The sequence below is a fragment of the Staurois parvus genome, unplaced genomic scaffold (assembly GCF_062004578.1).
Source record: "Staurois parvus isolate SC_StPar_1 unplaced genomic scaffold, SC_StPar_1.0 ptg000011l, whole genome shotgun sequence".
In the NCBI taxonomy this organism is placed as follows: domain Eukaryota; kingdom Metazoa; phylum Chordata; class Amphibia; order Anura; family Ranidae; genus Staurois; species Staurois parvus.
Window position 1 is genome coordinate 30,666,643 of NW_028317807.1, and position 27,337 is coordinate 30,693,979.

General features: G+C 40.1%; 1 protein-coding gene across 2 annotated transcripts in view; it reads right to left on the minus strand.

The window, feature by feature from the left end:
• The window catches only part of ERBB4 (erb-b2 receptor tyrosine kinase 4), a 1,213,483-nt gene that overhangs the window by 577,247 nt on the left and 608,899 nt on the right, over nt 1-27,337 (minus strand). For both annotated transcript variants that reach the window (XM_089672264.1, XM_089672254.1), the window contains exon 3: nt 18,686-18,872. In XM_089672264.1, coding sequence (XP_089528390.1) covers nt 18,686-18,872 — 187 coding nt within the window. The remainder of the gene's footprint in view (nt 1-18,685; nt 18,873-27,337) is intronic.

Here is a 27,337-nt window from a genome sequence, read left to right on the forward strand (position 1 = left end):
GTTTCCGAAAAGAGCCCTCCAGGTGAGAACAGTGGTAAAATTGAGCATGAATGGCTAAAAAGACAGAACAACTTTATCATAAATATGTTCTTGGTTGGGGTACAGAGAAATGAGTATATTTATTAGGATAGTCCTTTCTTTCTTCTGTTATCTGTTTAAATTTTCTCAGCCATAGCATGTTTCAGCACTACATACAGTACTTGCATGACCTTTTTGCAAACATTTGTACCAATATACAGTATCTGTACCTGAAGCGTCCTGAATTAGTCGTCAGTCAGAGTTCTTCCTGTAAAACTGAAAATCAAAGCTGAGGATTATGTAAACTCTGGTATCCTCAGCATCTCTGTTTGAAGGTCTTCCGCTTTTGGTGCTGCTCCTAATATACATGATGTATGTACAGAACTATCTAGCGATTTAAGAGGAGACACACAGCTCATTCTAAATGGAGGGGTGGGTAGGAGTGTCAGGTTTAAAGGGTTATAAAGCCTAAACATTTGTTTAACTTAATGCATTCCATGTAAGATAATAAATATTTAGGTATCAGTATCCCTCTCATCCCCACCTCCACCCCTTTTACTTGCCTGAGCCCTCACTCATGTGATCCAGTGCTGTGCCTGTATGCAGCTCTTCTCTCCCCTCACTTCCTGGTCTCGCTAGCTTTTACAGAGGCAGCAGGAGCCTTTGCTGTCAATCAAAGCTAGTAACGAGGGAGCGGGGATGGAGCAGAGTCTGCTGTCTGTGTCAATAGACGCAGACAGCGAGGCTAGGGAGCAAGCCTGCACAAGTGCCCCAGTAGCAAGAGGCTTGTTATGGGGGGCATTCATTGGAGGGGAGGAGCAGGGTGGAGGACCAGAGAAGGGGAGGTTTGGGGCCACTCTGTGCAATTCCACTGAGCACAGAAAACTAAATAAAACTAAGCATTTACAATCACATTAATCTTTATTTGTATGGATCAAACCTGTCAGGAATTAAGTACAGAGGAGAAGAAGCAACAAGGGAATTCTGGATTTTTAATTATACTGTATGTTACCAGCTGGACCCCACCACCACCACAAAAAATGTAGTGTTGTTTCTGTAAAATTTTAGCTGATTTTTATTATGGGGACCAATCGAGAAATAAATAGTGCTGGGAATATTTCTTTTAACTATGTATAAAACCTAATGCTATCTACTTGTATGTTTTCCTTCTACCAAAAACTAAGTCAGCCTGGCTGTACACAAATTAAACTTACTGTTTATGTGTGCCATCCTATTATATTTTAGTAAATACAAAGAAAATTTTACAGTGATTGCACAATCAGATTAAGCATGTATGACCTTTTTGTTTCTTGATTCTGATTTAATTACATTGATTTCATGTCTATATAAAAGTAGCTTAAAATACATCTTGCTAATTGAAGATAAATAGTTTGTGTAGGCCATTTTGCAATAAAAATCTAATGTTGAAAAGCTAATTAATATGCTTTCTGGAATCAACTAGCAGTCGTTATGCATGATTGATTTGTAAAACTCACACTGAAGACGCTACTTAGGATTCCAGTCTTGTCCGTGTGTCCCTCGATGACCTGTGATGACTTGTAAACAAACTGGAACTGATCCTAAGATCTCCATTAAAGTTACCAGAGATGAAGGCTGAGGGTTATTTTTACACTGCCTGTGACATGCATTGAGCTCAACCTCCCGTGGACATCTAGGTTTGCAGCTAATCTGATAGAAAACATCAAGGCCTCTGATAATTGGCAAGGTTTCATACCCACTGCTTAACAACATAGAAGATTTCACACATACAAACATACTGAAACATGAAGCAATAATGGATTAAATAATCCCCTCAACCGACCAAGACCCCACATATCTTTTTGTATCTTGTGCACATCATATGTCCCCAGATAATACAAGCAAGATATCAAAAAATGATCATAAGATAAAAGAAAAATACCAACTATATTTCTTATACTTACATTTTTTACACCAAGAAGGTTGATGTCAATAATGTGATTGGAACCCAGTCACAGCTATCAGAAATACACATCAAAGCACATGCATTTCATGAATTTCTTTCACAGGGCACCCGCAGCCCTAAGGCGATGCACCTCCTACTGTATGCACATGAGTTGTAGCGTACTGCAATGTACAGTAATGCATGGCCATGTGTTGTGGTGTGCTGCTTCTGAAAAAAAGGTGCTAGTCCTATTTCTGGTAAATTTTGGTACCTTGGCAGCCCATTTACATGAACAGTCAACATTGCACATGTTAACGCATGGGCCCTTAACTTCTTCAGCTCTCACACCCGTACATTGCCTATGGATCATAGCAATTTTTACATTTCTGTTATGGGCCTATTTACATAGAAACGTTATCATTATTTAAAAATGGATCTTCACCTCCCTCCCCATTTTTTTTAACCCCTGCTTACCTTCTCCACACATTAGATACTCACCCACCCAGCAGATCCAAAGAAAAAAAAAAGTTAAAAAAGCACTATTTTCATAGTGGATGGGAAGAGGGGTGGAGAGGAGGGAACAATAAAATACAGATGAAGATCAGCTTTTAAGTGGACCTTTCCCTACCTTTCACTAAAAATCACAACAGCATGCAGCTCTGCAAGCTGATATGAGATAGTCTTATATTCAAATATTTTTCAAACTCTTTTTTACTTTTACTTACAATTACTGTTTTTAAACTTCCTGGTTTCTCTAAGGCACTGGTGATGTCACCATGACCTTACAGCTGCATCCTGGGAAATTCCTGTCACATATTCCAGGAGGCAGATCCAAAGGAAGGAAAATAACAATAAAATATGCATAGAATAAAAAGCCTAAAGTTATTTCAAGTATATGTTTGTAAATTGCCATTACTAAACATCTTTAAAGGTGCTTTTGTTTTAATGTTTATGATAAGGGGGGCAGTCCTCTTCAGGGTAACAAAGTAATTAATACATATATTGTTTTTTTAAAGACAAATAGAGGCTTCTAATGATGTTATTGTCTTGAAAAATGTTTTTATTTTTTATGCAATCCAAAAAAGCAGCACTTTTTCTATGTTCTATTGTTATTTCAAAAACACATTTATTCCATTTAAAATGACACTAAAATTATTGTAGTATTGTATTATTTAATGGTAGAACACATTTAAAAAATTATTTGAAATGTAATAAAGGCTTTTATTTTCAGTGTTGTGCTTTTTTTTTGTAATACTAAATGAATCATCAAAACTAATAACAATGAACAAAAGTTTAAATTTGAATCGCTGGAAAAACTGAAAAATAACATCAGAAGGAAAATAAAAGTTAAGCGTAGAAGTGGTAGAAGGAGTTATTTTGATCTAATTGGGATAAACTAAAAGGTTGATAAGGAGTGGGGTACCCCAAGGTTCTGTCCTTGGGCCCCTCCTTTTCTCTCTCTATACCTCCTCCCTGGGCCAACTGATAACCTCCCATGGCTTCCAATACCACCTATATGCTGATGACACCCAGATCTATCTCTCCGCTCCCCAGCTCACCCCCTCAATCTCCTCACGTATCACAAATCTACTAAGCGACATATCAGCATGGATGTCACATCACTACCTTAAACTCAATCTTTCCAAAACCGAGCTTGTAATATTTCCTCCTCCCCGATCCCCCACTCACGATTTTACCATTAAGATCAATAGCACAACCAGTGGTCCTTCCCCTCATGCCAGGGTGCTAGGTGTAGTCCTAGACTCTGACCTCTCCTTTGGGCCCCACATCCAATCACTGGCTAAATCCTGCCGCCTCAACCTCTGGAACATTTCCAAAATCCACCCCTTTCTGACCAAAGACATCACAAAACAACTTATTCATGCCTTGGTTATATCCCGCCTTGATTACTGCAACTCCCTCCTCATTGGTCTACCGTTACACAGGCTATCCCCCTTTCAGTCTATTATGAATGTTGCTGCTAGACTCATACACCTTACCAACTGATCAGCGACTGCTGCCCCTCTCTGCCAATCCATTTACTGGCTTCCACTAACCCAACATAAAAAATTCAAAATATTAACCACAGCTTACAAAGCCATCCACAACACTGCCCCTAGCTACATCGCCAACCTCATCCGCAGATACTGCCCAAATCGCCCACTCTACTCCTCCCAAGATATCTTCCTCTCTTGCTCCCTCTCTTGCTCCCTCATCACCTTGCCTACCTACAGGACTTCTCCAGAGCCTCTGCCATCCTCTGGAACTCCCTAACACAGCATGTCCGGCCAGCCCCCACCCTGTCTGCCTTTAGGCGGTCTTTGAAAACTCACTTCTTCAGGGAAGCCTACCCCACCTCCACCTAAGAACTGTACTTGAATCACCTCCACCAGATCATCCCCTGCAGCTATCACCTTTTGTATCACCTCCCCCTTCCTTTAGATTGTAAGCTCCATGAGCAGGGTGCTCACATTCCTTCTGTACTGAAATGTATTGTAATTGTACTGTCTCCAGTCATATTGTAAAGCGCTGTGCAGACTGTTGGAGCTATATAAATCATGTATAATAATAATAATAAAAAAGAATACATTTTACTTATGCCCCTCCCCCCTCCTTCCTTCCTAGCTGCTTCCTCACTACAGGACACAGCAATGGTATGCAAGCTGTCGAGAGGAACCACAGCTCCACACTGGGGTGCACACAATTTGAACACTGGAATTGTTGGACTGAAGTGGAGCCCATAGCTGTGGAAAAGAATGAAAGAATAGAAAGATTTAAACAAACCTCCCACTAGACAGGTAAAAATTTAACTTTTTATTTTACAGGGTGTTTAGGACAATTATTAAAGTTACTTTACAGCAAACCTGTCACATACCGATGCAATACAATAATTTATTATTATTATTATTGTTGTTGTTATATTTACTTAATATTTTTGATCAGAGGCAGGCTAAATTAGTTCATTTTTTTTTATCAGAAAAGGAACTCGCAAGTAACAGTCAGAAGCAGCATGTTGTTCAAAAAAATGCAGTTTTTTCAAAAGTTTTATATATTGTCAGGCAGCACTTCTATTGTTGAATCCTAACTTGTGCGTACGAGTGCTACAAAAAATCCAAAAGGCATATGTGAGGTTTTGAATTGATGCAAGTGCATTCATATATTCCTTTTGGATTTATGTATTAGTGTTACAAACAAATCTGAATTCAACACTGGAAGTGATGCTTTATAATATACTGTAGGATGATCTAAACTGCTTATAAAATGACTTGTAGTGCCTGCAGCTACAGAGGTCAGTGAGGGCTTGTTTAATCCTTACTTGAATGTCTATAGCCTGGCTACAAATTTACTTTAGCAGTTTGTGCAGTAACTTTCACTTAGGGTTGTGGTGGTTGTGCTGGAAAAAACAAGTGAGAACTGTAATAACAAGATCAACTGCTCCTTTATAAAGATGTCCAAACATAACTCAAAGCCATGCCTGGACCTCATTTTTTTTTTTTATGTTTTCCATGAATAAATGCATTAAAAAGTTAAAAAGACAGTAAAGGGGACATCCTTTTCATATGAAATATCTTACATAACATGTTTTAAAAAGCTGTTTAATGTGACTGGGTGCTTAAAGTGAATGCATGTTTGTGGGTCATTTTAGTATATTACTCATCAATTTTGCTGCATATCCATCACAAAAGACTTTTGTTAACCTGCTCCGCACATAAAGTATAACAAACAGTTAACATTGCGCTATGTTTTGGTACAATATATCCAGTAAAACCTTTAGTGCCATCAGTTGCTGGCTGACAAATCCTACTGCAAGTCCCACTGAGAATTATTACATGAAAAAGTAAAAATGCTTCGGGTATCAGTCAATTTTCAGAATATCAAATATCAATGTGAAAGCTATTGCAACTACTCATGTGCCAATACAAGAACTGAAGGACAAATCTATACTGGCCATTGAGTTTTTGTGTGCTGGCAGTTGTGACTACGAGACTCTAATGGTTAAAGTAAGTTAAAAGTTACTGTTTAAGCACCATTTCCCTTCCCCTTTTCTGCTGTCACAAAATGTTTGCTCAGATCATTTATAAAATTAATTTAGTTTGCAAAATACAACTGCTTAAAAAGTGGAATGTCACCGAAGAAAGAGTAATATTCTGTCCTGTACCATTAAAGGACAAAGAAAGTCTAAAATCTCATAAATCATTTTATGCAAAAGAACCGTTAATATTATTCACAAATAAGCATACAAAAGCTCCCATTTATGAACAGATATTGAGATATGTGATGTTTAATTTAACCACTTGCCCTCCAGAGGAGTTACCCCCCTTCCTGACCAGGCCATTTTTTGTGTTACAGCACAGTGTTACTTTAACCAACAATTGTGCAATCATGCAACGCTTCACCCAAATGAAATGTACGTCCTTTTCCCACAAATTGAGATTTCTTTCAGTGGTATTTGATCGCCTGTGCATTTTTTATTTTTTGCGCTATAAAAAAAAAGACCGACAATTTTGAGAAAAAAATTTTTTTGACTTTTTGCCATTAAACATGTCCAGTAAAAAAAATTAAAAAATCAAATTTCCTCAAATTTAGGCCAAAATGTATTCTGCTACATGTCTTTGCTAAAAAAAAAAAAACTACCAATATGTGTACATTAATTGGTTTATGTGAAAGTCATAGCATTTACAAATGGCGGTATATACTGGGATTTTTTTTTTTTTAATTTTTACTAGTAATGGCAGCGATCAGCGTCTTATAGCGGGACTGCAGTGGGCATTCTGACACTAGGGAGAACTGACCTGACATCCCCAGTGACACCAATACAGTGATCAGTGCTAATAAAAAGTACTGACACTGCAATAATGGCACTGGGCAGGAAGGGGTTAACATGTGGGGCAATAAAAGGGTTAACTGTGTGCTGTTTTACTTTTGCTGTGTGTTAGTGCTTCACTGTAAGCACACTGCTTTGCATGGCTGTGTTGTGCACAGCCATTCAAAGCAGTGTGCATGAGCTGACAGGGAGGAGAACTGTTTTGTTTACTAATAGTTCTCCCTCCATTGGAGATACTCGCCAGTCACCGGGCACCGGCGTGTAATCACCGAACGGGACCCAGTGATTGACAGGTGCGGTGCAATCCCCTACCTGGGATTGCAAAATCACATATATATATGTGATTTTACACAACCGTGCCACTCCCTTTACCATGAAGGGAGCTTTCTTTTGGTGGTATTTGATCGCCTGTGTATTTTTTAAATAAGTCTAGTAAATAATTTTAAAAATCACATTTCATCAGAAGTTTAGGCCAAAATGATTTCTGCTACACGTCTTTGCTAAAAAAAAAAAAAATACGTGTAAATTAATTGGTTTACGTGAAAGTTATAGCATTTACAAATGGCGGTATATATACTGGAATTTTAAATTTTTTTTAATCTTTACTAGTAATGGCGACGATTATTGACTTATAGTGGTACTGCGGGACTGCGGCAGGCATTCTGACACTGGGGGGAACTGACTTGGTGTCACTGTACTAATGGCATTGGGCAGGAAAGGGTTAACTTGTGGGGTGATCAAAGGGTTAACTGTGTGCCGTTTTACATACTGGACTGTGTTTGTGCTTCACTGTAAGCACACTGCTTTGCACAGCCATGCAAAGTAGTGTGCAGGAGCTGACAGGGAAGAGAATTGTTTTGTTTACAAATAGTTGTCCCCCCTATCTGAGATGCTCGGTAATCACCAGGCCCTGGCGAGTAATCACTATCTGGGACCTGGTGAATAATAGCCAAGGCACCGAATGGCAGCACAGGTAGGGTGTGCGCCCCTTACCCGGAAATGCAAAATCACGTATATATACGTGATTTTGCACACCCGTGCCGCGCCATAGCAGTAATTCTGCTATAGGATGGATAGTAAGCGGTTAAAGATGACGTTCAGGTAGATATAGAAAAAATACAAGTTAATTTAGCTGTGCTCAGAAAAAAAGAAATTGAGATCACTTTTATACCATTGTGTGCTACCACACGTATATTAGTGCACAATATTGTGTGTGCGAATGTAAGTTGTGTTAATGCAAAGCCTAGGGGGAACCTACGGGTAGAGGAGCTAAGCCTAGATTACTATAAGTAATACATGGGACCATCATTTAAGTTAAAGTAACCCCCCCCCCCAAACAAAGATAGGTAGATAGATTATTATTATTATACAGGATTTATATAGCACCAACAGTTTGCTCAGCACTTTACAATATAAAGGGAGACAATACAGCAATGATACAGTTCAATACAAGAGGGTTAGGAGGGCCCTGATCCTTGGAGCTTACAATCTAAGAGGGAGGGGCTGGTGGTACAAAAGGTAATAACTGTGGGGGATGAACTGATAGGAGGAAAAGAAGATTTCACTATTAGCTGAAAGCGTGATAGGCTTCCCTGAAGAGATAGGTTTTCAGAGATCGCCTAAAAGTGGGCAGAGTAGGCGATAGTTGGATAGATTGGGGTAGAGAGTTCCAGAGGATGGGGGATGCTCTGTAGAAGTCCTGGAGACAAGCATGGGAGGAGGAGACAAGGGAGCAAGAGAGCAGGAGGTCATGGGAGGAGCGGAGAGGATGGTTTGGGTGATATTTGGAGACAAGATTGGTGATGTAATTTGGGCCAGAGTTATAAATGGCTTTCTATGTTATTGTTGATAGATGGATGGATGGATAGATAGATAGATAGATAGATAGATAGATAGATAGATAGATAGATAGTATAAACCTTCCTGATTACATTTAATAACTATCTGTGTACTTAGTTTTTCATACAAATGTTTCCTCTAACAGAAATTGCCTGGTGATCCTACCATTACTAGATCTTTCTCCTTCCTGGTGGCAACAATCTGCAGGCTCATAGATCTTCTGCAGTGTTGCCACCACAGTACGCATGCTCTTCTTTTACTAAACAAATAAGCCATGTATTACTATACTCAGCTTACTTAGTAAGTCAAGTGATCTCTGTTCTCATTTCCCCAGCACAACCTGAGTTGGGGGTGGATTTAAACCACAGCATATCACATGTCTTGTGCTATCACTTTAGCTAAGCTGCACCCTCCCTTCCAGGCCATTCAGAATGGAGTAAACTGTCAGTCAGGCATGTGCTCCACCCCCTAGGAGTATCAGATGCTGACATTGCACTCCCCTTTGAATGGTATGGAAGGGAGGGCATGAAAAAGCAAAAGGATTGTGTATCCTATGGGTACCCGAAGATCTTTTTTTATATACACTATATTGCCAAAAGTATTGAGACACCCTTCCAAATCATTGGATTTAGGCGTTCCAATCACCTCCATGGCCACAGGTGTATAAAATCAAGCACCTAGGCATGCAGACTGTTTCTACAAACATTTGTGAAAGAATGGGTCGCTCTCAGGAACTCAATTCAAGCATGGTACCATGATAGGTTGCCACCTGTGCAATATGTCCATCCGTGAAATTTCCTTGCTATTAAATATTCCACGGTCAAATGTTAGTGGTATTATAACAAAGTGGAGGCAACTGGGAACAACAGCAACTCAGCCACCAAGTGGTAGGCCACGTAAAATGACAGAGCGGGGTCAGCACATGCTGAAGCGCACAGTGCACAGAAGTCAACAACTGTCTGCAGAGTCAGTAGCTAAAGACCTCCAAACTTTGTGTGGCCTTAAGATTAGCACAATGACAGTGCATAGAGAGCTTCGTGGAATGGGTTACCATGGCCAAACAGCTGCATCCAAGCCTTACATCACCAAGTGTAATGCAAAGCATCAGATGCAGTGGTCTACAGCATACCGCCTCTGAACTCTAGAGTAGTGGAGACGTGTTCTCTGGAGTGACCAATTACACTTCTCTGTCTGGCAATCCAATGGACTTGTCTGGGTTTGGCGGTTGCCAGGAGAACGGTACCTGCTTGACTGCATTGTGTCAATTCTAAAGTTTGGTGGAGGGGGAATTAGGGTGTGGGGTTGTTTTTCAGGCGTTGGGCTTGGCCCCTTCGTTCCAGTGAAAGGAACTCTTAAGACGTCAGCATACCAAGATATTTTGGACAATTTCATGCTCCCAACTTTGTGGGATCAGTTTAGGGATGGCCCCTTCCTGTCCCAACATGACTGTGCACAAAGCAAGGTCCATAAAGACATGGATGAGCGAGTGTGGGGTGGAGGAACTTGACTGGCCTGCACATAATCCTGACCTCGACCCGATAGAACACCTTTGGGATGAATTAGAGCAGGGACTGTGAGCCAGGCCTTGTCATCTCACATCAGTACCTGACCTCAAAAATGCGCTTTTGGAAAAATGGTCAAACATTCCCATAGACACACTCCTCAAACTTGTGGAAAGCCTTCCCAGAAGAGTTGAAGCTGTTATAGCTGCAAAGGGTGGGCCAACTCAATATTGAAACCTATGGACTAAGACTGGGATGCCATTAAAGTTCATGTGCGTGTAAAGGCAGGCACCCCAATACTTTTGGCAATATAGTGTATGTCCTCTCCAACTGATCTTTTGGTCTTGCTGTGAACCTAGCTTAATAATTCCTCCCTTTCCATACTATTCAAAGCAGAGTCTACTCGCAGTCAAGCATCTAATCCGTCTAGGGGGTGGAGCACAATCCTGCCTGACACTGCACTCCATTCTGAATGTAATAAATATATACCTATATAAATGTCACTACAGGGTGGAGCTGTGGTTCGAGATAAACTAATTAACCAATTTTTTTACAGTAGTGCTTCTTGGAAAATGGAGAACAGGGACTTTTTAGGCATTAACTAGATGAATATTTTAAAAATTCAAATTTTTATTATTCCAAAACATAAACCATCATAACAACAGAAGTGAGATATTCCATTAATGTACACAGGCATGTAATCACATTGGTACTGAGCTTTTCTCATAGTATGCAGCTTCCTAGTACCATTCTGTACTACTTCAAGTACAAAATTGAAGATTATCAACTTGACCCCTTATGTATTGACATCTGAGGAAACGAAAGTCCCAAGGTTAGGACTTAGTTTCTGTCCTTCAGTTGACATTGATAAATATGAAACTATCAAAGATTTATATTTATTTGCCATAAATGTGACTTATAAATATCTATTTGATGCAGCTAGAGCTAGAATTAAACAGGAAAGGGAACTTACAGAAAGAATAAAACATTTTACTATGGAGGACTTCAGGGCCTTATGTGATTTAATTTTGTTATTGGAGGAAAATAATCAGAGATTAATGTCAGTGAGTTAAATATCCAGAGGAGTACACCTAATGTCCCACTACACACATATACATTTAAGAATAAATTACGAAAATTTCCAGATCTGTCATCTAACTCTAATATATGGACTTTCCTTGCGGCAGCCATTATTGATATCAAACACATCAAACAATCAAACATATAGAGCATAATCTGACCTATATACAGCAGCGAGCACTCAATATGTTGCAAAAGCAAACTGACATGTGGATTAAACCTGCAGATAAGGGGGGCAATATTGTCATTATGACAGAATCACAGTATGAGGAAATACGTTTAGATATTTTAAAAAATAAGGAATGGTATAGCCGTATTTCAGCTAACGCAATCCCTAAGTTTGAAGCAGAATTTAAGTCCCTGATAGGTGAGGACTTCTAGATCAGGATACTTGCAATTTCCTGAACATTCAATTTCTACGAGCACCTAACTTTAATACCCTACCGAAAATTAAATAAAAAACACTCACAGGTAGACCTATAATATCAGGCATTGGCTCTATCACTGAAAATGCCAGTAAATTAGTTGACTTCTATCTTATGCCCCACGTTACTAGACTTCCTTTGTACATTAAGGGTTCTTTAGATCTACTGAAGTAAGTAGAGACTTAACAAAACCTGTAGGAGCCCTCCTAGTGATTTTAGATGTAGAAGCTTTTTATTCTAGTATTCTCCATAAATAGGGAGTGGATGTGGTACACCTTTTATTGAAGGAAGAATATCAATCCCAATGGAGGTTTAATGAGTTTATATTCAAATTACTTTATTATATTCTTACACATAATTGGTTTACTTAAATGAGCTCCCACTACCTCCAGGCGCAGGGTGTAGCTACAGGTACATGTTGTGTGCCAGCCTACGCCAATCTGTACCTGAGGGGTGGGAGCAAGATATATTCTCTGATGAGACCCTTGGGATTTATATGAATCATGTGTTAGAATGGTTTTGCTATATCAATGACATTGTTTTATATGGGCAGGCACAGTACGAGATCTATGTGCATTTGTTGATAACATTAATGTAAACAACTACAAATTTATGGTGAACTTCCATCCACATCTTATCACTTTCTTTGACTTACATATATTCCTTGATGACAATAACTGTCTAGCCACGAATCTTTATCACAAAGAGATGGCGGCAACACCATACTGCATGTGAACAGTGTCCATTCTAATGCACTTGTTCACAGTATTCCTTGAGTACAATTATACCCATCTCTCTGATTTCAAAATTCAGGCCAGACAGCTCAAATAATGCTATTTGGCGTGGGGATATAGCAAATCACTATTACAGAAAGCCTACAACAGGGCATTAAAGTCGGATAGGGCCTCCATATTGTTTAAAGCTAAAAAATTTGAGAATAATTTCTACACAGTGAAATTTATTACCAGATTTTTCTCTCAACATCAGGACTTATTTATTGCTAAAATACTGAGACATCCTACAAGATGATGCCATTGTTTCGAAAGACATAAAAGAATATCCTGAAAGAGTATTTCCTAGAGCACATTCTATACATGACACTCTCACCAAGAGTCACTATTCATCCAGTGTGGATAAAGGGAAACAACCTAAAAGGTATACATCAATGTGGAACCTTTAATTTCTGCCCCTGGGTTATGTGATCATAGAAAATCCACTATATTTTCCCTTTAATAGCATAATTCAAAACATACTTTGTAAACTTGCAATGCTATCTACAGTATGTACTAATACTAACATATCATGGCTTATTTTACATCAGAAATTATGCACTGTACAATGCAGCAACCAATAGTTTCTAACAGTAAATTCGGCTACTCGGATATGATGAATACATTTATCATGATGCAATATTATTATTTAGCATGCTTTAGGCATGCATCCAACAGCCCCAGTGTACTAAAAGATGATGGGACATGTAATTCTATTTTGAAACACAGAACTATTGGATTGATGACTTCAGTCTCTGTGGAAACTCCCATTGGGCTCTTATGTTGAAAAATGTAGACCAGAAGAGAAGCATGCACAGTTTGTCAATAGACATTGCTTTAATCCTCCAATATACTCTATATAGTATGCCTGGGGGGATGTTAAAGATAGCTGAGGTTTTGCTTTCAATTAGCATCACCACTAAAAGGAAATAGATGCAATGAAAATATCGAAACACTGGAGTGTAAATTGGAAAACTATATTATGAAATCTGTACATAGTATGGGCAAACAAAAACAGTCTAAAACTTTTCAGTATAGTGAACCCAAAGACTTTTTTTCTTTTTCAGTTTTGGATAGAGCAGAGAAGAATTAAAACCTCTGTCAGGTTTATTATCATTATCATTATATGTGTCCCATTAACGTGGACCTTTAGTCAGAAAATGCAGTCCTGCTAGATCACTTTATAGCTATGTAAAACATTAAAACTAAGTGGCTATACTGTTTACAGTCCAGTAATACACTGTCTCATCCTGCTTTGCACATGCTTCATTGTTTGCCACTGTGCCAAAATTGTAGAGGCTGAACTGCTGACATCCTAAAGCTTTACTGCTACTCTGGGCTTCAGTAAAATGGCAGCCTCCAGCAAGAAGAAACCAGGAACAATCCTGGAGGCAGGTTACAGCACACACTAATTTTGGTGGCATAATTATTATTGAAGAACATATGTTCCTTGCTAAAGAACATTATTTTTTATCAAGTTGTTATGGGTAAACTTTAACATAATTTTCCTACACTTCCTGTCCTGCACAAGATGTAAAAAAGTGAGAGGTGTTCTTTCAAAAGTGAGGTTAGTCCCCTCTTAGACAGTTGTCACCACAACAATTGTCCCAAAGGGAAGATTTCCCCTTTTTTCCTATTTTTGTAACAATTTAAAAATTGGGATTTTCCCTCACTTTTAGTACCAGTAATAGTGTTAGATTCAGGTAGAACATAAATTCAACCTGAACTCAGCCTGTGCGCAGTTCAAAGAACATGTGAACAAACTAGCCATATTTGGCCAGTTTGTATGTCCGGCCCCCTGGCTAGTGTTTGTAGACAGAAATTTGTCTTTTTGCAGGTGTAGCACTAGTACCCCAAAATGACAGATCTTCAGCCAACTGATGTTTGTAAACTATCAGGTGTTGTACCTGGGTGATGTCAATAACTAAATATGGTCAAGATCATTTTTGGTCTGTGAAGTCAACTAGGATCCCCAGCTAGTTTGTTGAAATATAACAGCTGGTCAGGGATCTGTCATTTTGTGGCAGGAGTGTGAGAGATGATCAACGTCAGGTGGCTGTTCATATGTAACTGGATGACATGATCAATATCAGATTACATCAAGAGATGTTGCTCACATTTTTTTTAAATACAGGACCTTCTCCTGCTGAAGTTTACTGTTCAGTGTACTATCAAGCAGTGCTACCAGTGTTGAATTCCAACTTATGGAACTGTGCTACAAAATCAAAAAGGCATTCCTTAAAACAGAATCTCACACACCAAAAAGAATGATCTCTTTTGTACAAGGAAAGTCAAACAGTATTTAAAAGAAGGAACAAAGTGAAAATATAATCATATGCATAACATTCAGACTCTTGCTTCAAAAATAGTGAAACTCAACAGCAAAAAGTGAACTTTCAATTACAAAATGGTCATAATGCACCTTAGTACCAAATGACTCACTCCTAATTTTTCTGTGATGTTTTCTTCCAACAGATGAGGAGCAAAGTCCAGCAAGAAGTGAAAATACTCCAAATAGTAAAATACATCTCAAAAGCAAAATTTACTATGTAAAAAAAGCCAGTTAAAATCAGCTACTGCTATGACAATGTTACAGTACAAAAACTCACTGTACATGTTCCGCCACATCAGGATTCTTTAGGGGCCCCAATCTAATTTTAGTTAAATTTTTTTTTTAACTCCAATTTAGTTTTTATTAGTACTGAACTAGGCACAAAGTAACAACATCAATGCTAACAAAGATATGCACCTACATTGAACATATTGGGGGAAATTTACTAAAATCGGGGTGAGCAAAATCTGGCTCATCTCTACATAGAAACCAATCAGCTTCCAGGTTTTATTGTCAAAACTTAATTGAACAAGTTAAAGACAGAAGCTGATTGGCTACCATGCACAGCTGCACCAGATTCTGAGTGCTTCAGTTTAGTAAATGTCTCCTATTCAGATAAAGGAATAGATAAGACAAGGTCTCTACAATATAGTATACACAAAAGGAATGTATTATATGGAAAATTGGCAAGTTATCAAATAACTGAAGGCAAATTAAATGAAAGACCTAATCACAGACTGTTTGCAGGAATAAATGCAAGACAATATAGCAGAGCCAATATGATTAGAGCATAACTGGTTGAGAAACTATGAAAACCAAAACCAAAATTGTCATGTGAAGTCTCAAATATAGGGATATTTGGACCACTAGTGGTACATAGCAGATCATGACTGAGTAGGCGATACTATAACCCAAGGTACGTAAGGACCCAAGCACAGAAGTGCCACTGTTCAAAATCAAGTAGGATTTGCATCTAATGCACAGCAAGCAGGAGATTCTGTCTGCCACATACCCCACATTTTTTTTGTGTCAACCTCTGGTCACAGATCTTATATGGGAGCATTTTATTAATCTTTGCTTTCCATTGTTGTAACGTAAGCACCCCAAGTTGGATCCAAACCTTAGCTATAAGTTTCTTGGCAGTAAACAATGCCTAATGCAAAAAAGGCATACAGATAAAAGTACAACTAAAAGCTAAATTTGTTTTATTAGTTTTATATAGAGTGGAGAGGGATTAGAACCCCTGACAGTTGTTGACTGTGCCCCCATTAGGGAGATTCTCCCTCTCTATTTGTCCTGTATACTTATATCATTGAAAGTGAAAGTAAAAGAAAATCCCAATATTTGGGTTGTCCCCATTAAGTAATAGAGGGGAAATCATCCAATGGGGACACTAGTTCTGGTGACCTGGAGGTCCCCTAGGGATTCCCTTTATTTGCAGGTGTTTCTTGTCATTTCCTGTTTAGGCTATGGGAGAGCAAGTGAAGGGAATTCATTCCAATGGGATGCAGATGGCAAAAAAATAAACTGACAGGGATAATAACCGTCGCCTTACTCTATCCAAAATATCTATCCTATAGTTCTACTTTGATTCTAAAGACTCAGGAGGATACAATAGGCATAACCAAGAGTCTAGTTGTACTAGGGAATGCAAGGTGTCATGCAAATAAGACTATTATTTGCTTCCAGTAAGCCTGTATCTGTGGCCAGGACCAGAGGTGGATGGTTGTAACGTTTTCCCAGGGTTTTTTTAATCAATAGGACCTAAATAAGCATCCCACAAAATCTTTCTTTTATCAGCCCAGACACGTGCCGTTGGGTCATAGAAGGTTGCACAGAAGTCTGAAATCATTTGTTTGGGAGAAACTCTATCCATAGTGGCAGCCAAACCATTATCTGCAGGCACAGATAGCACATATTGGTCATATATGTCTAAGTTGAAGGTACTGGAAATGCATAAATTTCAGCATATTAAATTTCTTTATCAGATCTGAAAAGGATTCGAGTTGCCCACTGTCACGGTATAGGGGCCCTGCCAATTAATAATTCTGCTTAATCCTCTCATTAATCCCTTGTGCCAAACATCCCCAGATTTAATTACTGTATGTCCTCTGTGTCATCTAGCCAAATGGCCCAAATTCATTTACCGTAGTTTCCTCCTCCCTGTCAGCTTGCTCAGTGTCCACAAATTTCATTAAACTATTATCTCCACCAGCTCCCCTTGATGTCCCCAGGGGCCCAGTGTCATCCTGGCCCCCTCACTGTTGTCCCCTGTCTCCAGCCTGTTTCTCTCCCTGTTGCCAAATGATCCCCCTCCACCTCTCATCCTGCCACGCAGGACGAGAGGTGCGGCTTTCAGCACCCCTGTCACTATCTTCTCCTCCTCCGGCGCGGCCGGAGAGGAGAAGGTAGAGAGGTTCACACCTCTCCATGGAGAGGTGCGAACCTCCTGCGGTGATGTTCCAGGCTGAGGCATCTAACTGACGCCACCCCAGCCCTGTCATCTACAGCACGAGCAAAGGAAGCTCACGAGAAGTGCGGCCCGTGTCCAGGGGGCGTGCCTCGTCACCAGGCGACAAGGCACGCCAGTTCTGGCCAGCCCCGGTTGCCAAGACAACCAGAGAGCTTCCTGCATCAGCTTAAGAAGCTGATTCTGGGCGCTCCAGTCATCTTCTCCACTGTGCAGCCACCGAGGGAGCCCAGCTGTGGCAGGACCCTCGTGGCCAGACTCTGCCAAGACCCCCAGCTAAGAGGGGGACCGCATACGAGCCCTGCCTGAGACCCCAGCCTAGAGAGATTGCCTGCCTGCTGCCTGAGACCCCAGTCTAGGGGGGAGATTGCCCATCAGCTGCCTGAGACCCCAGTCTAGTGGGGAGAGATTGCCCACCAGCTGCCTGAGACCCCAGTCCAGGGGAGAGATTGCCCACCAGCTGCCTGAGGCCCCAGGCCAGCGGAGAGATTGCCTGCCAGCTGCCTGAGACCCCAGCCCAAAAGGAGAGACCACCTGCCTATTGCGGACCCCAACAGGTACCTGTGCCTTACTTTCTATCCCTGGGAGACCAGGCACCCTGTCGGATCTGTGAGCATACACTCTTCCATGTTTTACCTGAACTGTTCCTGTGATGACCCCCCTGTTGGATTACAATCTGCTACAGAGACATTTCCTTTGCTCTCGGTACTGGACTACAAGTGTTTTAGCCCCTCCTTGCTGCCCCTTACTGGTGAGGTCACCCCCCCGCAACCCCTTCATTGAGTGACTGTCATCTTTTTGTCTCAATAAAGCTTTGTGCGTTTGCCATCTACTCTTTGTGTTCTGTCCTGCCGACCCACTGTCACACCAGCCAATTACCACCTGAGCTAAATGAGTAGTATGTCTACACCAGAGCTCAAGATGTGGCACCAGACAAAGCTTAGGCAAGGATCAATTCTGCCAAAGCGAAGTGTGACTAATAACCCCCAAAATACCTAGTCTGGACATGCTGTAGCTATGTCCCATAGAAACTGAGTCAGATTGGAAGAATGTAGGCTTGTGTAACCTTTAAGCGCACAATTAACTAGCAAAATGGTCTAAGGGAGTGATATTAATGTTGGAGACCATATGATGCATAACCTGAGGGGCTTCAATAGTGCAGCAGTGCAAAATATGAGCTGTCTCTGAAGCTAAGTAGTATACATTGAAATCTGGTAGGGTCAGGACTCCCAATAGCTATGTGAGGGTTTTCACTGGACTTTTTTTTACCATGGTTTTAAAATTTGTGTCAGAAACGTACTATTACATATACTATTATCTAGTCATATTGTAACAGAGGTATCAGAAATTGGCATCTGAGTATGGTTAAAGAGTACATAATAAAAATTAAGTGTTTAACATTTTACAAATTTCATGATAACACCATGTATTAAACCAGTGTGTGTTGTGCTGAAAGTCTCAAATATTTAAATTTATGCATAAAGAATACATGTGACTCACCCGTTAGGTTTCTTAGTCCGAGCTCACGAAGTCCATATTTCCCATCCTTTAAATAGTTCAGGAAGATGAACAGTGCGTAACGGTCCTCGTACAGTTTGGTACCACGTATGATGCGCAGGTTTTCAAGTGGGAGATATTCAAACTGGTTAAGAGCCACAAGGACATATCCTGTTACTTCTCGGATGGACTGCAAGAACAAAGGAAATGCAAGTGAACTGACTGTTCTGCACTCAACATTTTTACAGGTCTAACAATATTTGTGTTTATAGAGAAAACAGTTAATCATTCAATACTGTAAATATGTACATGTTATTAACCACTTGAGCTCCAGAGGATTTACCCCCCTTAATGACCAGACCTCTTTTTGCTACTCGGCGCTGCACTAGTTCAACTGATAATTGCGCGGTCATGCAATGCTGCACCCAAACGAAATTTACGTCCTTTTTTTCACACAAATAGAGCTTTCTTTTGGTGTAATTTGATCACCTGTGTGCTTTTTATTTTTCACGCCATAAACAAAAAAAGGCCAAAAATTTTGAAGAAAAACAATATTTTTTACTTTCAGCTATAAAAAATATATAGTAAATTCAAAGTTGGTTATAAATTTAGGCCAAAATGTATTCTGCTCCATGTTTTTGGTAAAAAAAATCCCAATAAGTGTATATTGTTTGCTTTTGTGTGGAAGTTATAGCGTCTACAAACTATGGCATAAATACTGCAATTTACGCCATTTTTCTGCTAAACAGCACTGCGCTAGTTTAACGGACAATTGCACGGTCATGCAATATTTTACATAAATTAAATTTACATCCTTTTTTTCCCCACAAATTGAGCTTTCTTTCGGTGGTATTTGATTGCCTGTGCGGTTTTTATTTTTTGTGCTATAAAAAAAAAGGCTGACAATTTTGAGGAAAAAAAACAATATTTCGGACTTTTTGCTATAAAACATGTCCAGTAAAAAAAAATGCAAAAATCAAATTTAGTAATAAATTTCTGCCAAAATGCATTCTGCGACATGTCTTTGCTAAAAAAAAAACCCAATACGTGTAAATTAATTGGTTTACGTGAAAGGTATAGCGTTTACAAAAGGCGGGAAAGATACTGGGATTTTTAATTTTTTTTATACTAATAATGGTGGCGATCAGCGACATATGGCGGCGATCAGCGACTTATGGTGGGACTGCGGGACTTCGGCGGACATTTTGACACTGGGGGGGAACTGACTTGGGGTCACTGACATCCCCAGTGACACCAATACAGTGATCAGTGGAAAAAAAACCCTGAAACTGTACTAATGTCACTGGGGAGGAAGGGGTTAACATATTTAGTGTTTACTGTGTGAGGGGAGTGTTTTACTAGAGGGTGGGGGTGTGTACTGGACGGGGGGGAGGGAGGGGGGAGCTGATCGAGGGAGAGAAACTCTTCTCTCCCTCTTCAGCTTGTCGGGGAACTGTCACAGAGCAGGGTTGTGTGTAAACAATGCAGCCCTGCTCTGTGTCAGCGATCACTGCTCATCAAGGGAAAACGGCCGGTAATAACTGGCCGTGACCAGGCGGCAGAGACCCGCTGCTGACACCCGCGGGACAGGCAGGGCGGGTGCGCGCCTCACGTGCACCCCCTACCTGTTTTGCAGAACCACGTTTTAAAACGTGGTTTTGCCTACGAGTGCCGCCCTGCAACCGTTTATATGCGGTGGCTGGGCGGCAACCTAAACATGGCAGAATCTGTAGGCATGACCCCATTTACACCTACAAGAACACAAACGTCTCACCATTTATGCCATGCCATTAAACTACTTCCTGGGTTCCAGTTGAGATGTCATAGAATTTAAGTATATAAAATGAGGGAATGTAATTTTAAGCTCTTCTGTTATCTTCTTCAAACTTTTACATCCGCCGTATGATCTTAATTTGATGCTCTTCAGAACATCAAAATATGAGGACATCACAAGCTTAAAAATACACTTTGACAAGCCTGAAATCTTGTTTTACAACAGTCTCAGGGTAATCTATTCTATCTAGATAACTATTGTGTTATTGTGTCTTTGGCTTAAAGTGGTTGTAAGGGAAAAAGTGTTTTTAACCTTACCGCATTCTCTGCAAAATAGCAAAAAAAGTTTAATGTCAGTTCCTCCTCCAGCCCCCCTTAAATACTTATCTGAGCCCAATCTCGATCCAGTACTAGGCACGTCTGCAGCAGTGCTGCTCTTCTCTTCCCTGAATCACTGGAGGCTCGGCAGCAGTGGGAACTATTGGCTCCTGCTGCTGTCAATCAAATCTTGGGAGCAGAAAGTGGGGGCTGAGCCACGCTATGTGGGCCAATAGACAAATACAATGCATCTCGGGATCAAGCCTGCATGAGTGCCCCCATAGCAAATGACTTGCTATGGGGGCACTCGGAGAAGAGGAGGTGCCAAGACCTCCAAAAGGTTAGTAAAATATGTTTGTTATTTAAAAAAAAGAAATAAAACCTTTACAATCACTGTAAGCTAAACTCAGACTGGGAGCTGGATTGGCTGCCAAAGAGTTTGTGCTTTTGTCTATCCAGGCCTGACATTTACAAAACCCCACCACACAGCATAACCTTGCCTAGAAGGCCAGGAGACCACACCTGATATTGGACAGTAAAGAAGAAGTGACAGGTCATCTCTCAGCCACTCTGCTCTCTACTCCTATCAGCAGTCAAACCTGGAATTATCAAAAGTCAACAAATGTGCTAATTCCTAAAATTTGATTTCTTCATTCTAGCGGCCAGAAAATCTTACATAACAATGAGCACATCGAGCTGTGTGTGATTGGAGGTTTAGACCATGGTGTCTCATGTTTCTCAGATACTACAAAGATGAGATTTCTGCATTTGAGTTCCTAGGTCTAAACAAATACTGTAGCTAATGCAAAGCATCCTATTCTAAAATTTTGTGCTTATATTATATAATGGAAACTACAATTATAGAAACCTGGGTGGTGGGTTGTAAAATTCTGACACTCCGTGGTAGGAAAAACAGATTTGGAATCTATGTAAGTACCCAAGAGATATAAAAGGCCAATTGGTGATAAAAATACCAGAATACTCCTATACAGGGGCGGACTGACAACTTATGGGGCCCCCGGGCAATAGGGGATCATGGGGCCCCTGTGTCCTTGCCCAAACTCAAAAAAGCCTATGAAAAAGGTACCAGGGGCATCTCATGGGGCCCCCTACTGACCCCGGGCCCTTGGGCAGTGCCCGAGTTTCCAAATGGTCAGTCCGCCCCTGCTCCTATAGCTAAAGCATCACTTTTAGATGGTCTGATTTTTTTTTTAGGCAAATGTAACCACTTGCCCTCCAGAGGATTTACCCCCCCTTCCTGACCAGGCCATTTTTTGCGCTATGGTGCTGCGTTACTTTAACTGACAATTTTGCGGTCATGCAACACTGCACCCATATGAAATTTACGTCTTTTTTTCCCCCACAAACTGAGCTTTCTTCCAGTGTTATTTGATCGCTAGTGCGTTTTTTTTTTTTTTTGAGCTATAAAAAAAAAAGAATGACAATTTTGAGAAAATAACAATATTTTTGACTTTGTTATTAAACATGTCCAGTAAAAAAAAATTAAAAAAAATCAAAATTTCCTCATAAAATTTAGGCCAAAATGTATTCTGCTACATGTCTTTGCTAAAAAAAATCCCAATACGTGTAAATTAATTGGTTCATGTGAAAGTTATAGCATTTACAAATGGCGGCATATACACTGGAATTTTTTATTTTATTTTATTTTTACTAGTAATGGCGGCGATCAGCGACTTATAGCAGGACTGCGGGACTGCGGCTGGGGTTCTGACATTGGGGATAACTGCCCTGACATCTCCAGTGACACCAATACAGTGATCAGTGCTAACAAAAAGCACTGACACTGTACTAATGGCACTGGGCAGGAAGGGGTTAATGTGGGCCAATCAAAGGGTTAACTGTGTGTTGTTCGCTGTTTTACTAGGGGCTGTGTGTTAGTGCTTCACTGTGCACAGCCATTCAAAAGCAGTGTGCATAAGCTGACAGGGAGGAGAACTGTTTTGTTTACTAACAGTTCTCCCCTCCCCCCCCAGTCGAAGATACTCGGGACCCAGTGATTGGCGGCTGCGAATGGTGGTGCGGGTACAGCGCGCTCAAGGCACGGGATTGCAAAATCACGTATAAATGTGTGATTTTGTGCACCTGTACCGCACTGTAGCAGTATATCTGCTATAGGGTGGATGGGAAGCGGTTTCACAACTTAATACAGCTAAAGATTTGTGCCAAGCCAACACAGTTTTTTTGGGGAGGGATAACTTGGTGAAGGGTTTTTACTGCTATTCAGGAAGCCGTTAAAAATATTTCCCCTTACCTAACAGCAATAGAAGCAGCAGCAATACAAATCTGACAGGGGTTTTATCCTTCCCCTGCTCTACTAAAAGTGTTTTTTTTCCTCTGATTCTTTTGGTGAGTTCCCCTCACTTCCTATCTGGTAAAATATTGCTAGCAAGACAGGAAGTAACAGAAAATCTCCTTAATTGAGCCATAGAGAAAAGTAAAAACTGTATTTATTAAATGCAAGCAATGTATATATAGGCCTTATGCAATCCTGTGCACAGCAGAGCTCAGACAGAGGAGGAGAAGCAGTACAAAGAGTCAATCAGTTAATTTGCTGAAAAGAAGCTGATTAAAGCACAGAGCAGAATGACAGAGAGATGGGCTAATCAATGCATTGCTTCTCCTTTCACTGTCCAGCCAGGGAAAAATCAGGTCTTCGGCTCTACCACACAGGGCTAGAGCTGTGAAAATCTCAAAACTGGATAGACAGAAATCAGCTCTGGCTGATAAAATGGCTCTGAGAAATGTATTTTTATCACGGTGTTTAGCAGTCTGCCCGAAGTTCAGCTATAATGAAAATAAAGAATATACTTGATAAGGGCCATGGTTATAATGGGCCTAGACAGAAGACAAACATTATTTAATCCATACAGCTGGATTGAACACCAATCTAATGTCAATTGCAGCAGCACACTACTGCAAGGGACCACTTTTGGGAGTACAAATTTATATGACAGCGGGTCAATAAGGTTGCCACCAGGATTATGCTTGCACATCCAACAATTTTATATGGGGATAAATCACACAGTATGTTGATTAGAAAATCCTTATATATTCAACTGATTTATGGGTATAAAGGTTTAGGATGCCCTGTATTCTTCTACAGCAAAATATGTCAGACATGTACATTTCACATGTCATCAATAGTTCTCCTGAACCCTGTATATCATCATCATTGTGTCTGTTGATATGATCTAATATCTTTGTCACAGAGAAGGAACATCTTACCCAAGCTGTCACCTGTATAGTGGGAGGAGGGTTATTATGGTCATTTATCACCCATTACAAATAATATGTAGAAAAGAAAATCAATGCACCCTCAGGAAAGACATACAGATTACCCAGGAGCCCCTCACGTCTGCATTTATTTTCTCTGTTCATAAATCAGGTACGACACTACAAAATATGCTGGAGATTTCTGTTTACACATTGTTTAAATGATTAATGAGTACATTTTTAGGATTACACTTCATTATTATGATATTTATTATAGGGGGGACATATCTGTAAATTCAGTGAGCATATGGTCTAAGGATGGTAACAGATTCAGTGGTATTAGGCTAATAAAATATTATATTTGAAGGTACATATCATCGCTACATGTATGAGTTTAGGTTAGCTGCAGACCTGATATATCATTGTACCTATCAATCTTTTGTTGTACCTTGGAAACCTTTTACCATAGAGTGGATGTATCTTGTATTGGATGTTCTTGACTGATCCCAACCACAGCTGCAGCGATTGCCACCTAAATAGGCACCATGTTTGAGGTGCAAGGGCAGTCTTCTGTCATTGTCCTTGAGTTTGCTCACAATGCTTGTCTGTAACCTGTGTCCCTTTATTAAGTAGTTGACTGGTCTGTTTTGATCATTATTAAGCTGGCCTGATTTGTATTCAGGCTCCTAAGCCTGTGTTGTCATTTGGCCTGTTACTTCTGATACTGAGCAGTGGAACAGGGGAACTTGCTGGTCTTGTATATAGTTCCTTATCTAGAAGCATCCAAACTCTAGTCAAAAAGTTTTTTAGGTTTAAATATAGTGTGTAAAAAGCAGGGAGAAAAGTCTGCTTTAACTCTCTGCCCAGGTTGCTCCACTCTCTAATACTGCACATGGCTCCTTTAGAAAGCAGAAAGTAAACCAAGGTCGTGGGGTACAAATCAGTGGCTGGTGAAGTATCTCATGCAGGTAAACGCTGCTGCCACTTACCACCCAAGAATGGGGGGGGGGGGGGGGCACAGGACTGAGCAGCAGCAATGGGGCATTTCTCCACTGACTAGCAGTAAGGAGACGCTTCTCTAATGACTAGCAGTAATGGAGCACATATCCACTGACCAGCAGTAATGCGGAAACATCTCTACTAACTAGCAGTAGGGAGGGAAATTCTCCAATGACCAGCAGAAAAGGAGGACTTCCCCTCTGACTAACAGTAAAGAGACACTTCTCTGTTGGCCAGCAGTAAGACTACACTTCTTCACTGACCAGCAGCAAGGAGGATCATGCCTACTTCCCAGCATTAAAGGACACATACCACTAACAAGCAGAAAGGGGACACATACCACCGATTAGCAGTAAGGGGGCACACATCTCCAACCACCATGAGGAGGTACAAACTGCCTACAAACAGTAATGGGGCACAAACCACCAACCAACAAAAAGGCATACCCCACCACCCAGCAGTAGGGGGATACACATCATTGACCATCAATAAGGGTTGTCAGTAAAATTATAGTTCAACCTGTAGATGAAAACAGTGCAAATTATCTGTCCATCTGCCTGCATTATAAATCTCACTCTCAACCACTGCTAAAGACTCTTCTGCACCAAACACTCTAGTGAGTTAAAGGAGGACCAGGAATCTAGCACAATGGGAAGTGTTGAATGCAGAAACATATTTAGGCAGTAGAGCAAATATTGGCAGTATGTAAGAATTATTTGCTTTTACAAATTCACCTTTGTTTATTTTTTTTCAGAATGACACCACAAACACTGACCACCAACACTTAAGGGAGCACACATCACTGACCACAAGCAATTAAGGCGCCGCTCATCATCGCCACTATTAACATTTATAGGGTTATTTTCTCCCTGGCCAAATTTACTCAGCAAGCTGGGCCATTACTCAGTCCTGACCCCTGCACTCCTATTGCTGCACTGTATACACTATGCTGTAAACTACATACACGTTACTGCTTCACTGTATACATTATGTTGTGTGTTGCATAGCCCTACTCAAACTGTTGTCTCTTCTGTAAAGCAGGTTCCGAAAAAGTATGATCTTTCTGTATGTAGAAAAGTATTTAAACAGTTTAATTTTTTTAACAATGATCACCAATCGGTCAGTGAGACACTGTGCCACAAGAACTTTGGCATACAGTTGTGTTCAAAATAATAGCAGTGTGTTGAAAAAAGTGAATAAAGCTCAAAATCCTTCTAATAGCTTTTATTTCCATACACACAAATGCATTGGGAACACAACACATTCTATTCCAAATCAAAACATGAAGAAAAATATATCAAATTTGTGTTGTTCCTCTAAAAAAATTGAAGAAAAGAAGAAAACACTGCTATTATTTTGAACATGCCCCTTTCAATTAGTGATTCAATTACACAGAATCAGCAGCATGCCATGACTGTTGGGTCTGTTGGATTTCTATTACTCTACTACACCTGCTAGTAAATTATTTGCCATGTAGAAATATCATTCTACCAAAAACAGTGATTGATCAGGTTAGTGATGTCTGACTGCTATTATTTTGAACACAACTGTATGTGTTCAATGATTGCAGCTAATATGTTCAAATTCTGTTTACTCATCTCCCTTCTTATCTACACCTACTGTTAGATGCAACCAAGCCACATCCACCATTTGCTGTAGAGTCCAGAACTTCCTATGTGCCCCATAGTGTCACAGTCTTTCACAATCATAGGTCTTGCACAATTTTGTAATACTTTCTAACAATACCAAATTCAGTATGTATATGTATATATGCTCTCACCAGTTCTCACTGGTTTCTGTAGCCTTACCAATAATTTTTGCATTCTATTTATCACAAGGAAACATGCCAAACCCATGATCTTGTCCAAGAGATAAGAAAAATAATTTAAATATAGTAAGTTTGATGTTAGATATTTATGGAGCAGTTGAATTCTATTTAGTAATGAATCTGCTTTTACCTGCAGCTGTCAGCACATTAAGAGAAGCTGCCAATTTATATTTTATACAAGTATTACTTAATTTCATTTTCAGCACTCATTCACTCTAACAATGCCCTTCTGTCCCTTTTGTAAAGGTATTCAAAGAAGAGCAAGAGACTGATATTCTTTGTGTTTTGCGTTGACATGCAAATGTTTAAATGATGGGTGTTGTCAAAGAGGAAGTCAGGGACTCAGGAAGGCATCAATCATTACTCAAGGGTTTAAGTTCTGAATTGATAAAAGAGCCCTGTGACCAAATGAGTTTTTCATCCCACACTACAATGACAAAAAAAGAGGTAATGGGCCATGGAGCTTTTATGTCTCAATGTGATGACTCAAGCAAGCTCAGATT